The 15377-nt window shown below is 44.5% G+C and overlaps 1 protein-coding gene across 1 annotated transcript in view; it reads right to left on the bottom strand.

Annotated features, from left to right (window-relative positions):
• The window catches only part of B4GALNT3 (beta-1,4-N-acetyl-galactosaminyltransferase 3), a 56539-nt gene extending 48215 nt beyond the window's left edge, over positions 1-8324 (bottom strand). The window contains exon 1 of the mRNA XM_018576419.1: positions 8131-8324. Within this exon, the coding sequence (XP_018431921.1) occupies positions 8131-8308 (178 nt within the window). The 5' untranslated portion in view covers positions 8309-8324. The remainder of the gene's footprint in view (positions 1-8130) is intronic.
• Between the last annotated feature and the right edge of the window lie 7053 nt (positions 8325-15377).

Consider the following 15377-nt stretch of genomic DNA (forward strand, 5'->3'; position numbering starts at 1 on the left):
AATTAAAAAAATAAGAAGAAATCATTAAATTAAAAAATTAAAAGTAATAAAAAAGTAAAAAATAAAATAAAGAAACAGTAAAAAAAAAATTGACACTAACCCCGCCGCCCTGCCATCTGGTTGCCATTCTCCATCACGCGAAATTGAGCTACACCATTGAAGTCTATTGGGCCAAATCGCACAAAATCCGCCGAAAAATAGGCCATCTTTGAGTGACAAGCTTGAGCGACGAGCTACAGGCGACATTGAGCTGTGAGATGTGAACAGCTCCATTGAAATGCATTGTACGAGCTACATTGAGCTAATATTTTTGAGCTGAAATCGCGCTACAAATCGCTCATTGGGAATGGGGTCTTAAAGGTGAATGTTTAGGAATAAGGGAGACATTTGTCACAGGGATTGGTCCAGATATATATTTTCATGTGTCGCAATGAAAAGGACGATCAAGAGTTGACAGCCAACATGTTTCGGGTTATAGGCACATCTCACTTTATTAGCACTTAGATAAGGGGAATCTGGACAAGTGGGTTAATCATGGATTTAAATTCATTGTAAGCTGTATTTAGCAGCTCACTCATTTAAAGTGACACTAAACTCAGGAGTTGTACCTTAAAAATACATTCAGGTACCCTAACTAACAAAATGTATCTTATTTGTGTGTCACTCGGCTGTAAATCCTTAAATCATCCCTGAATTGGTGCTGACACTGTCCTTCCTTCTGGAGGATGGCTACTTTTGTTCCACATGGTCCCTGTGTGTTTGTTGTAAAGTAGCCACCACTCCAAGCTCCCTCCCGTGATGGACTTCAATCTGAATACAAATTATTAAAGTAAATGTGGGATTGTAGTCCATCACAGGAGCGAGCTTGGAGCGGTGACTACTTTACAACACACACACACACACACAAGGACTATGGGGATCAAAAGTAGCTACCCTCAGGGCAGGTTCACACCATTTTCCGGACAAGATCTGGTCTGGAAAATGGTGTGAGCCTGCACGCATGTCCAGTGCATTCCAGACCAGACAAAATGAGACTTGCGTTTTTTTTCTGGTCTGGTCTGAAATGGACTGCGTTGGTGTGAACAGAGGCCAGAAATAGCCTAAGGATACATTAGGATGCATTTTGTGTGTGGAAACAATCTGGTCTGGAGATGATCTGGATGTCGTGTGAATGGGCCCTAAAGAAGGAAGTGTCAGCAACAATTCAGAGATGAATGAGGATCTACAGCTGAGTGATACACAAATAAGATACATTTTGATAATAGTTAAGGTACTTGAATGTATTTTTAAGGTTTAACTCTTGAATTTAGTGTCACCTTAAGGCCTGGCTCACACCTAGGTGTTCATGAGCAGTAGGAAAGTGCTTTTAAACGCCTAACACAAGATATCCCATGATTTTTAATGGCCCCTGTTTACACCTGAGCAGGAAAACGCCAACCCAGAAAAAAGTACATGAGCTTCTTTCGGCAGTTTCAAGCATAAATGTTTCAAGCATAAACGTGCAAATAACCACATGCTGAAGCCGCACATACAAACACCAAAAAAAGATGCCACTTACGTGTCAGACAGGCCTAAGTTGTCAAAAGCTGTTTTTATGTGTGCAACATTTTCGCTAAAGACATTTTTTTCTAGTTTTGGATACAGGAAGGTTTTGAAGTGTTTGTGGGAATTTGTGCCCATTCGTGAGGTCAGTTACTAATGTTGAATGGGAACATTTGGCTCATAATTGGCGTTCCGATTTATCCCAAAGGCAGGGATCCCAACCTGAAAAAAGCAATTTCAGGGAGGTGCCCTTTACATTTCAGGGAGGTGCCCTCTGCCTGAAATGATGGCAGATTGCACGGGAAGCATTAGCTTCTTTGCTATCTGCTGGGATTTTTTTAAGTATTCTGACAGCTGCTGCCCTCAGAATAAATAAAATTAAATAAAACCAGCATAGGAACTAATAGCTAGATTGCTATTGGCTATTTCAATTTGAAATATCCAATAGCAAGCTGGCTATTGGACCCGCCCACTATCGCTGTCAATCACTAGAAGAGGACCTGATGGAGAACTTCAGCTCCCCCTCTGCTGATTGACAGCAGCAGTGGGCGGGTGCAATAGCTAGTCTGCTATTGGCTATTTCAAAGTGAAAGAGCCAATAGCAATCTAGCTATTAGTTCCAATGCTTGTTTTTTCCCCTCTGACTGACAGCGGCCCCGATGTCAGAAACCCCCTCCAAAAAAAACAAAAAAAAACAGACAGCAAGGAAAGGTTTACGCTGCTGGATAAAGCATAGTAAACCTTTCCGGGAGCTGCTATCTAATAGCGGGAGACTCCTGGAGCTTCCGGGAGAGTTGGGATGTCTGCAAAGGTGTTCAGTAGGGTTGAGGTCAGGGCTGTATGAAGGCCGCTTGGGTTCCTCCACACCAAACTGGTTACAACATGTACACAAGGGCACAGACATGCCAGAACAGAAAAGGGTCTTCACCAAACGAGGTTGGAAGAGCACACTTGTCTACAATGTCTTTGTATGCTGTAGTTTTACCAGTGGAATAGAAGTCATCAGGTGTGTTGGTGAACCCGGGGGTAAAGGAATGAAGTGAAGAGCAGATGTGGACTGAGGGCTATGTGTGCCGGAGGACTGGTGGAGCGGCTGCCTCTGATCTTAGCCGCGGTGTTTTGGGATATGGTGAAGTGAAGGTGGCAGAGGGCTGGAGAAGGACGAGCACGGGGCAGTGGTGAGGGAGCAACGCGTTTCGAGGAGATCCTCTTTCTCAAGCTCCATCGTTACATTTTCCATTTTACAATATAGAAATACAGCAGGGTTGGTGGAAACCCCTCATAATGGCCCCAGCTCTAGCCCATCTCACCAATAGAGTCCCAGAGAGATAGAAGTGATCATCAGGGGATTTACCTCTCCTGCATTTACCAAACACTGAAATAACACTTTTGGGTGGACTGACCCTTTAAATGCCAAAGATTCATGTTTGACTGGAAGTCACCTTTAAAGGGTATCTGTGGTCAAAAGCTACAAATAAAACTGTATTTCTAAACTGCATTTCCATAAGTTCTATCCCGCTCCTAATAACTAGGAATGCACCGATACTGAAACTAGTATCAGTATCGGTGCACATACTGAGTATTTGGGTGAGTACGAGTAATGCTCCGATGCCTAACCCGATACCCAAACTTCTGGTTTTAGGAAGGCGGGCAACGAGTCATTAAATGCTGCCCGGCTTCCTGACTGGCTGGCAAGCCGGCCAATTAGGAAGCCGGAAGGCAAGTCATTACCCACCCCCCTCTGCTTCCTGAATGGCCAGAAAGACGGGAAGGAAGCTGGACGCCGTGTAATGATTCACTGTTTAGCTTCCTGATTGGTCGAGATGCTGGCCAATCAGGAAGCCAGGCAGTGAGTCATTACCCACCCACCTGATTGGCCGGAAAACCGGCTTCATGCTTCCTCGTCACTAGGTGATGTGGAGACGGTTTCAGTGCTAATCTGGAAGCTGGGTGGCGTGTCCTTACTGGCTACCTGGCTTCCTTTCACGCCAGTCATTACAGGCCACCTGGCTTCCTTAATGGGACTTCCGCTATCAGTATTCGGTATCGGTGAGTACTGGAAAAAAAAGACTTTTGTCTTGCGATGGTTGTAAGGTAATTAAAAAAACGTACGATCTGCCCATCTTGGACAGGCAAATCGTACTTGCGATGATCGCAAGGCCCGCCCCTCAGAGGGGCGGGCTTCCGATGACCGCAATGCCAAAACGGGCAGTGTGGGCTTGTGCACACCGGCCCGTCCGGCTTTTATCTTACGAACATGCTACACCCCCCGCCGAAAATCGTACGATTCTCGGCGGGTTTTCGAACATGTTCGTAAGATAAAAGTCGTGCGACCTTACAGTAGTAGAGGTCGCACGGCTTCCACACACCTTACGATAATCATACGATTGCGGGATTTCCCGTGATTATCGTACGATTATCGCAAGGTGTGTGGGCACCTTAACATTCTCATTGCTTGCTGGAGGCAATCCATGATGAGATAGTGTTGTGTCGAGGAATCGAGATTGCATCACATCAAGATCAGGGAAATAGATGCAAAGCACACTGGGAACCCAAGAAGTTGATGAAAGTGATGGGCAGTCGGAAGGCAGCACTCACTACATAAAAGGGACTTTTTCATGTAAGCTTTTATTGTATTATCAGAAACAACTCTAATATGTATTCCTATTACAATGCTGATGTTATAACAGGAGAGGACATGCTGGGACTTTACAACTCCTTTAAGGAGACGTGTTCCGTGAACGCAGAGAACCGTGGGTGGCTTCTGGTATTTTTCAGGGAATTTGAGCACAAAAACCTAATTTAATATCTCATTACAGAAGTGTGGTCATCATTTATACATTAGGAGTTTAGAATGTACTTCCGGTACACTGTATTAGTTTATCAGAGTATGGCTTTTTTTCCTGGCCATTGATACAAAGTTCGCCTATGTGTGTGTCTGTTTTATAGGGTTTTTAAATCAGACCTGCCAGTAACTTTACTAGTCTGCATGGATAAATTCCTGACATGTCGCAATATACAGCAACAGTATCACTGTTCAGAAAAGCTTCACCTTTTATCATTAATAAGCTGTCTTTGAGCTCCAGTCAGTGACTTTGCCTAGGTTGAGATGATGTCATCAGTCAGCTGCAAGCAGGAGGAAGCATTTCCTCAGTCTGCAGCAAGGTGAGCAGCTGCAGCAGGGACTGATCAGTGTCAGATATTTACAAACACAGCCAAGAACTGCACTGGCAGCAGGATTGACATCACTAAGCTGACATTTTAGTCCAGGATGTAAATGGTGAACCTGGATGATGTCTGATGAAAGATGGTGCTATCCTTCTGGAGAGAAAAGGAGTGGAAGGCATTGTCATGGGGGAGTACTATGATCTCTGGGAGAGGTGATACATATCTGGACGTGTTACACTGATACACTACTTAGCATGCTTGGTCCACTTTAAAGCCCAAATCTGCCTTTCTATCTGGTGTGAGATAATCAGTCTGGGCTGTAAAATCAAATCTGTATATTGTAGCAGTGATTTGCCTTGTTCCTGGGAACTGTACTGGCTTCTCAAGTATCCCGCTTGTACCCGGCTGGGGAAATGTTTAAAGCAGAACTCCGGGCAGAATTTCTTATTAACCCCTGCAGTGGGGCTACCTCTGCACTGCAAGTGTTAACTGCTCGTTTTTTTTGTCTAGGTTAAAAAAAAAAGTTATACTCACCGATCCAGGGACCAGCCCCTGGAGCCTCTTCTCCCCTCCGCTGCAGCCGGTCTAAGGTCCATTTTTGTATTTTAGTCCCTTGACGAAAACAAGCTCTTAACGCTTGCAGCCTGTAGGTAGGCCCACTGCAAGGGTTAAGAACACTTTTGCCTGGAGTTCTTCATTAAAAGAAAACTGTACTCAGAGGACTATGGAGACTGCTGTCACTGGTTTCTCATTGTGGAAATACTGCTTGCTTGGCTGTTATGTTGTACCTTTAGCTCAGTGGCGTGACAATCGCCATAGCGACCCAGGCGGCTGCTATGGGGCCCGTGGCAAAGGGGGGCCTGGCCAGGACATCCCCCTGATGCCATGCGGGCCGCCTGGGTCACTATGGCATCTCAGGCTGCTGGCTGTCACTGGCTGGTGTGAGGAGGAACCTGTCGCTGTTAGATCACCGACAACCTGTCAGTGATGTGTGCAACGGCACGTTCCTCCTCACGGCCGCTGCTGAGTCAGTGACAGCCAGCAGCTGTGGAGGAGGAAGGCTGGGCCCGGCGTCGGAAGCGGAGGAGGAGGCGGTGCCGACAACGGAAGAAGGGGCGTGGCCCAGTGATGGAGAAGGAGGTGGGGCCCGGCGATAAAAGAGAAGGTGGGGCCCGGCGATGGATGAGGCGGGGCCTGCCAGCGACCATGGAGGTGAACAGCGGATCGAGGCTGACAGGTAAGAGGTGTGCAACCCACCTGAGACCCTGCAGAGCCCACCATAGAGAGTCTATAGCGGGCTCTGCAGGGTCACTCTCAGGTGAGCTGTTTGAAATATCAGGTGGGCTCTGCAGGGGCATAACTAGAAATCACAGGGCCAAATACAAAATATTGCTATGGGGCTCTGTGATTTCTAGTTACGCCCCTGCTTTATCTCTAGTAGTTTCTGACGTACTGGCCCAGAAAAAGTTATACAGATTTTTTATTTGGTTCTGACTCACTTTGTTGCATGCTTGTTCTGTGTCCATACTGAAGCCAGTAAGCCAAGTTCAATACTGGCTGGTGGCTGCATTAGTTCTCATTTTTCATGCTTTTTTACCTGGTGATGATCCTGCCAGTAGTACACTTCCCCATCCTTGGGTGACAACGCTCACTCACTGTATTGTATCTATGGAGGAGCAGCATTGATATCCTAAGGCAGGACTACAGATCCCCTTCTCTCTTCATAACATAAGCGGGAGATGTTCTGTAGTCCACATAGGAGAAATGGGAAAGCTGACCCCAGGAACACTCAGTTAGAGGGGCTAAGATGTTCCACAATGTGAATACCTTTGCAGAGGAGGAACTGGCTGTTTGGTTCCTTCAGGGCTGTAACTACCATGGGGCAAGTGAGGCACTCGCCTCAGGCGCAGCTGAGTGGGGGCGTGGCCAGGGCCGGCCTGACTGCGCCACCTCGCCCCGGTGGCCATGGCGAGCACAGGGCTCCATTGGCAACAGGGGTGCCAGGTGGCCAACACAGCAGCGAATCGGCAGGGAGAAGAGGAGCGGCACAGGCTCCAGCTTCTCCTCGGATCCCCGCTGCTGTCCCCCACCTGTATGGACACAGGACTCTGGGTCCTCAATCTCTTTTTCTATTTCAAAAGGGAAATGTCAGGGGTCTGTTTAGACCCCTAATATTTCCTGAAGCCCCCCAAAAAGTAAAAAACAAAAAAATCCACACACTCATGCACACATATTATTAGACATTTGCAAAGACTAAAAATTTGCTTTGGACGAAAGGAACGGAAACTCAAAATGTTTTCATTAGTTTTGTCAAACGAAACAAATTTTTATGCTATTTTGGATTTGGCCACCAGCGCATTCTGCACATGCGTGCCGCCATCCTGGAGGCGGGGCGCATGACGTCACATAACGTGCGTGAGCACAAGGGACACAACCAGGAAGGCTGGGGAGGTCCAGAGAGTTGGTGACCCTGAGATACCTGTCGGGGAGACAGAGAGAGAAAGTGACCCACGAGGGGTGAATACTAACAGGCCTTGAGCTGAGGAAAGCTGCTGAGGACTGTATTTCCAGGGAAAATCCTGGGACTATCACACTGGGAATGTGTGGGACAGCCAGATGTCAGTGAGACCCAAACCATATTGTTGTGATGTAAGTCCAATTAACTGTTCTTTTTCGTTTATAATGGACTGTTGACCTTTTTGATGAATAAAGACTGTCCTTTTATGTTAAAGTCGGCTTCAGGAGTGGTCACTTAGCGCTTACCATTGTGCTATATTCCCCAAACTATCACAATACACTTTAGGTGGGATCGCTTGAGGTTCTGTTTTAAAGTAGCATTGTACAGAAGGATTCTTTTGTATCTATGTATGTTGACAGTCATGGCGGAGCTTCTGGGTTCCTTTCTATCGACAGGCTCGGCCTGTGGCAAACAACACAATCTGAGTATTTTTCACTGGGTACATTAGCGTGGGTGTTGATGGCCTTTAGTTTGCTTCAATGGGGGGTTGGCATCCCCATATAGGTCTATGGCAAGGGTAGCCAAACCTTGACTCTCCAGCTTTTGTGGAACTGCAATTCCCATAAGGCATTGGAAGACTGACAGCCGCAGGCATGATTTCCAAAAGGCAGGTGCATGATGGGAGTTGTAGTTTCAACACAGCTGTAGGGCTGAAGTTTGCCTACCTCTGGTCTATGGGAATGCAAAACCTGCTTGAAGCAGGTCAACTGTAGGTCAGAAGCAGATCAACTGCTGCACCTGTCAATTAATTCTGAATGATCTCAGAAGGGTCTCGATCTGGTCTCACAAGGTAGGAAGTAAGGAAGTAGATCTACCTCAAAAAAAAGAAAAGCTAAACAAATCCTCAATTTTACCATCAAATTGTACCCTGCCCACCCATGTGAAAGAATCCGCTGACTTACTGCGATTGGCCGGGTTCCCATCCGGGTAGTTCGCCAGCTGCAGGTAAACCGTCCACAGTCCCAGAAGGAGGATGGAGAAGAGCAGCAGCAGCCAGAAATACTTCTGCAGCATCCGTACCGGGAACGGGCGAGCCCACACTTTGGCCATCCGCTTCCCCTGCACCCGCCTGTGCAACATGGCTTCCAGAGCTCCCTTCTCTGCCGGTCCACCGCCGCCGTTTCATCGCCCTCATCCTGCCATGGCCAGCGCGGATTTCAAAGCGACCTCCCTGCTACAGGTGCTGCTGCGGGGAAAGTGGCCCAAGTCGTGTCGTGTTACCTTATGGGAGCTCTGTGAAGCTCGGAGTGTCAGCTTTCAGGTCACGTCGCTAGGAGGTCATGAAATGCTGGTTGATTGTGAGAATTTGTGCTGAATGGCGAAGGGGACGGACAACTTTGTGCTCTGCTTCTTCCTGGTGTCACCTGTACGCCCCTACCTGTGTGACTCAGCCCTCATTTACAGCGTCAGTCCACCTTGTCACTCTCATCTTGCTGCCGCTTGCCTGTCCTTCCCCTATCGTCTTCTCGCCTCTTCTGCCACCTGGGGCTCAGGCACCAGGGAGGGGTGACTTTCCCACAATGGTGGCCCCTCCCTGATTCCCTCCGTCAACCTCCTCGTAACAACACTGGCATAACTGGCTCTGTAAGTCATTCGTACCTGACGGCTAAGATACCGACTGAGAGATTGAATACAAGGCCAGCTGAGAGCACAAAAGCTCACCTGCGTCCCGCTACCAGCCATTCCGGTCTGTCTGTAACTTCAGGCTGGGCTTTCACCTTTCCATGCCCATTTCTATGCTTCATTGACAATTAGACTGGCCACACATGTGGCAATTTTCATTCATTTACAACCACTAAGAAATAAAATACGTTCAAAATCAATTGGCGCTCCCTCCAGCCTATCTCCTACTCCACTGCAGCAATGTTAGTTCCCTCTGCATCCTCACGTCCTATACACTGTCTATAGCAGCGATGGCGAACCCGACTGCCCAAACTGCAATGCAAAATCAATGTATTTATCTCAAAGTGCCAACACCGATAAGTTTCATATCACACACACTCATATTAAACACACACAGATATCACACACTCATAAAAACACACATGCAGTGAAACACACACATATCACACAAATAATTAAACACATGCACACTTATTAGAATGCACACACATATACCACACTCATTAAAAAAAACACACATATCTCACACTCATTTAAAATCACACACATCACACACTAATTCAAAACACACACACACATATCACACACTCATTAAAAAAAACACACATATCACACACCTATTAAAAGCACACATCTCACACTCATTAAAAATCACACACATCACACACTCATTCAAAACACACACTCACATATCACACACTCATTAAAAAAACACACATATCACACACCTATTAAAAACACACATCTCACACTCATTAAAAATCACACACATCACACACTCATTCAAAACACACACACACCACACACTCATTCAAAATACACACACATATCACATGCTCATTAAAAAACACACACATATCACACTCAATAAAACACACAAAAATATCACACACTCAATAAAACACACATACAATGAAACACACACATATCACACACTCAATAAAACACACAAAATATCACACACTCAATAAAACTCACATGCAATTAAACACACACATATCACACACTCAATGAAACACACACACATCACACACTCAATAAAACACACAAAAATATCACACACTCAATAAAACACACATCACACACGCAATGAAACACACTTATTAAAACACGCATATCACACACTCATGACAAAAACACACAGATCACACACTCATTAAAAAAACAACACACATATCACACAATCATTAAGGAAAAACAACACACATCACACAATAATTAAAAAACACACCTATCACACACTCAATAGAGACACACACATATGCAATGAAACACACACACACTCATTAAAAAAACACACACAGATATCACACACCTATTAAAAAAACACACATCTCAAACTCATTAAAACACACACACAACTACACATATCACACACTCTTTAAAAACACACACATATCACACAGTCATAAAGCACACAGTCAATAAAACACACACTCATTAAAAAACACATAATTAAAAGGTAATAATTAAAAACTTGCCCCTTCTCCTGCTTGCCTGTTTTGCAGGAAAGGGGGCTGCATCCATGGGGTCCAGTGGGGCACTCAGGGATTATCCTGGTGGTCCAGTGGAGAATCGGTGTGATCTGCATCTTTGGCTGATGCAGACCATACTAATCGCTCCTGCCTGTGAGTGGCAGCACCACGAGGGAGCGATTAGTATGATCTGCATCAGCAAGAGATGCAGATCATAATGATCCTCCAATGGACCACCAAGTGTTGATTTCCATTTAATATATTGCGGGTTTGGCGGCCATCTTTAAAGACATGAGGCGGAGACCAGTAGGACACCGGAGGCCCATACGGAGCACCCAGGGCGAGAACCTGTAGTGTGCGGGCCCCGGCAACCGGCACCTAGGCTTGCGTGCCACTAGGGGGACCTCTGCGTGCCCTCGGTTCTCTGGTCTATAGAATGTGATTACTCGCGGATCCTTACACCACTGCAGTAGTGAGGGGGAAAGAGACAGAAGGGACCGTTCTAGCAACAAGCCAGCTCGGAAGATCGCGTGAGTATAACATTTTTTTTTTAGTCCCTGGACGAAAACGAGCAGTTAACCCTTACAGTGCAGGGGTAGTCCCACTGCCAGGGGTATTTAAAATGTTTTCCCGGAGTTGTTCTTTATATTTACCAAATCTATGCAATATGAGGACCCAGGTAAAATATCCAATGAATCTGTATCCAATCAGGGTAGCCCTTGTACTACATAGTTGTTTGGTAGATCAAAAGCAAATTGTATAATCAGATTGTAATGCGTGTGGTCAGCATTGAGGTGATTGTACAGAGAATATACAATTAGATTGTACATCCAGCTTAAGGGTGACATGGAGCGCAAATAAAAATGGACAGAGGTTCTAAACCTTCTGGATAACCTTCTGAATATTTTTTTATAGGTGTCCTAGTGAAGAGCAGTTCCCAGGGATCCCCCTTTCCCTCCGCTGCATTTCCACTGCCGATTACTTTGCAATGTCAGCTATGTTTTAAGGACTCATTCTGCTCTTGCTTCATACAACAAAGCCAACCTGCTTCAGCCTCCCTTTGGTAAGATTTCATTGCCTAATAAAATAAGTGATGCTAGACATAAACAGCAGTTTCCCTTTTTGTGGCTCATTAGACTTTTGGAATCGGGACAGTCGGTTTTGTCTGTAGCATTCATAACCTATATTTCTCTATGTCAGGCAGAAAATTTAGTTGGGGGGAGGGGGGTTCTACTTTGGCCCTTCAGCTGTGCTTTAACTACAAATCCCAACACGTCTCTTCCTCTGGGAGTCATGCCTGTAACTGTCAGTTTTGCAATACCTTATGGGACTTGTAGTGCCACAACAGCTGGAGGGCTGGAGTTTCCCACCCCTGTTCTCTAAGGCCAGGTTGTCCTGGAGCCACTCCCCAACGTGAGACTGGACAATGAAAGGAGAAGCAGTACAGTGATGAGCTCATTTCCCTGTGACTCTGCTCTTTGTTCTTATCAGCATGCTTCTTGTCAGCTTCCTCTCACATTCCAGTCCTGATATCAGATTCAGTTCAGGTGCTTACACTGCTAGCTCTTAAAAAATACATTTCATAATGTATTCATGATTACAGAGCTGCATTATTTGTTTTTATGTCTTTTAGACCCGGTTCACACAGCGATTTGTCGCGCAATTTCAGCTCCAACATTTCTCAAATATCAGCTCAATGTCGCTCAATGTAGCTTGTCCAATGCATTTCAATGGAGCTCTTCACATCTCAATGTCGCCTGTAGCTCGTCGCTCAAGCTTGTAGCTCGAACATGACCTATTTTTCGGCGGATTTTGTGCGATTTGGCCCAAAAGACTTTAATGGTGTAGCTCAATGTCGCGCGACATTGTTGCATTACGTCGCGCTACAGAAGTGTCACTTTTGCACAGAAATATAAGAAGGAAGGAATGATGTCACATCAAGACCGCCTGTGATTGGTTACAGCCCAATGTAGCAGCCACAAAGTCCCTGCCAAAAGTCATGCTACGTATCGCGACAAAATGTGCACTGCAGCTCAATGTAGCTCAATGTCGCTCAGCTCAACATCGCTCTGAAAAATTTTTTTTTTGGATGTAGCTCAGTGTGAATGGGGTCTAATGGAGCCCCAGATACCAGTGAAACCTGGCAGAGTGTCTAACCTTTACCTATTGAATAATAAAAAAAAAGATTTGGGCATTGACACATAAAATAAACATATATACTGTTTTTTTCATCCTTTGTTACATCTCAGTGCTGCTGATCTCCTGCAGCCTCTTCCTGTCTACATGCACTCCAGCGATGGATGCATGTCATTTCTCAGGGTGGGTTTCTTGAAGGTGACAACATTTGACCATGCCTGTGCAATGTATGTAGAAACAGCCACTTGTAGTCTCTATCGCGAGCCTATGTGACAGGGTGACAACACAGGAGCACAATTTGGAGACAGTACAGAGCGTTGTAACCCTATAACAGGAAGTGTCTGAATAAGGACCTTTATGGCAGGATCACCAGACTTTATTTTAATGAAAGCTGCAGATTTACAAATATTGAAAATGGCAGTGACAAGCTAAAGCTAACATGAGGTTTTAGTGGTTAGGTCTATCTTTGTCAGGGAAATTTATATTATGTAGAGGTACAGATATCTGCTATCAGCATTACCCAGTGGGCTCAAATTATAAGGTAAAATACAATATTGCAATATTGGAGACTAACACACACACACACACACACAAAACAAAGCATGCTATATGCTAGTCTGATTTATTAAACAATTGCATCATCATTTATAGTAGGATGTATGTAATTGGTAGAAGCTTTGATCATTGGTCATATTCAAATGAGTTATGACTCCATAGAGACTTTCTGCTAACTTTGGTAGCTGTCAGATGTCCAAAGTTCTGGTATGGTGCCTTGGTCATAGGATTGGTTGTCTTTGTCTGGAAAAACCACGAGTTTCAACATAATCATGTTTCAAATCCAAATGACAGAATTATCACATGACACAGAACAATATATGCCAAATATTGAAGAGGAACTTTACCCCCTATCTTTGAAATGACAACAAAGGCACCTTTAGAAATGTTTAGTAATACCAATCTACAAACACATACTTCTCGCTTTGCATAGCTTATTTTTAATTTCCTTCCCATTCTTCTCACAGTGTCCAATTTCACTAAGAGCAAATTCATTTATTTCCCTTTACTTCCTGGTCTGCTTTAATATATGTATATAAATATATTTGAAAGCCTCATATTCTATGCATTGAAGCCATTTTGAATAACAGATGCCATTTTGAGTACATTTTTCTCTCTCATTTCCCCCCCTCTTGACCATTTATTGATCATTCCAAACCTAACTATGTGTTCCTTATTCTTCCTATATTACATACTGTATATTATCCGAAACCTTTAGGGGAATTGCCCCCTATATTTAGACACTGGCCTGGGTGCAGTGTTTCTCAATGTTTTTTCAGTCATGGCACCCTTTAAAAGCATGCAAAATGAGGCACCCAGTCTAAAATGTAAAAAACATACATGTAAAAAGCAATGTGTGGCCCCTCCACACCAGACCCTTATGCCACATAGGTCTGCAATGGATTTTAAAGGGGACACCACAAAAAAAGGGTTCCCCCTTTACGTTAGAGTTTTCTTCTTCAAATCAGGAGCCCTCCTTTACATTAGGCACCCCCTTTACAGTAAGAACCCCCTACGTTCACATCAGAGTCCCCCCTCTCCCACACTAGGATCCTCCCATCATATCACAGCCCCCTCCTTTAAAATTAGAGTCCATCTTTAATTTAGAAGTCCCCTTTTTACATCAGGCGCACTCTTCACTTCAGAAGCCCCTTCACATCAGAAGCCTGCCTGCACCATGCAAAGGCATGATGTTGTGTGAAAATTTCTAGGCACCCCTGAGGACGCCAGAAGGCACTCAAGGGTGCCACGGCACTGGTTAGGAAAGTTGGCCTGCGACGTTTCCTTATCCTGATAAGGCTCTGGTACTACCCTTAAGTGAAGGGTGTTTCCTCAGCATGAGTTTCAAAGTCCTGAGGAGGAGATGCCACCATTGCATCCTCATACTCTGGGGGTTAAGGAGTCATATGTCTCTTGCTCTTCCCCATCTTCTGATAGTACCCGTCTTTAGAAGGTTAAAAATACATCCTCATTTGATTTACTTGGATTCTCAACAGTTAGAACTATCATTACCCTTAGTAAACTGGCAGATCTCATGACATAAAAGAAAATTAATTTACCATCTTTTAACAATGGTTGGCATAAATCCAAGTATTTCATCCTTCTACCTTACTAAAAGTAGGGGTAGTCAATTGGACCCCTCCTATTGTGACATTTTCTCATCAATTATCTTATGACTTGTGGTAAAGTGGCAAAATATATAATTTAGCATTGCACTTAGTCTTTTTTGCAAGGCAGCTACATAACCCATAAGAACTGAATGTTAGCTTGTAAGTGTTGGGGAAAATATAGACCTGTCTTTATTATACATTCAAAAATATTTGATATGGTGTAAGGCCTAACCCTCTCTTTAGAGTATTTTACACATTAACACATACACATAGGTGCCTGATTAAAGTAAATCAATGTAATCTATTTGTAGTCTCTGAAAAGAATAGTCTGGCCTAGGGACATACTTGTTTGGAATGCTGACTGTCCTGCCAAGATTAAATTTTGGCACAGGTAGACAAAGAAGCACAGTGGATTGCAGCCACTCAAGAAAATCCTGAGCTATCCGGTGCTCATTCACCAAATTATTCATAACTGTTTTTAAAATAAATTACTGCAGTCATCATAGGGTACATTATCTACGGAAAACATAATGGGGGGAATTCATTAAAACACACACACACACACACACACACACACTCATGCTTACACTCATGCACACATACTAGTATTACCTGTGCAAAGACTAAAAATTTGTTTAGGACGAAATGAACGGAAACTAAAAATGTTTTCATTAGTTTTGCAAACGAAACAAATATTTATGCTATTTTGGATTTGTCCACCAGCGCATTCGCGCTGCCATCCTGGTGGTA

The sequence above is a fragment of the Nanorana parkeri genome, unplaced genomic scaffold, assembly GCF_000935625.1.
Source record: "Nanorana parkeri isolate BGI_ZX_2015 unplaced genomic scaffold, ASM93562v1 scaffold67, whole genome shotgun sequence".
Taxonomy (NCBI): Eukaryota; Metazoa; Chordata; class Amphibia; order Anura; family Dicroglossidae; genus Nanorana; species Nanorana parkeri.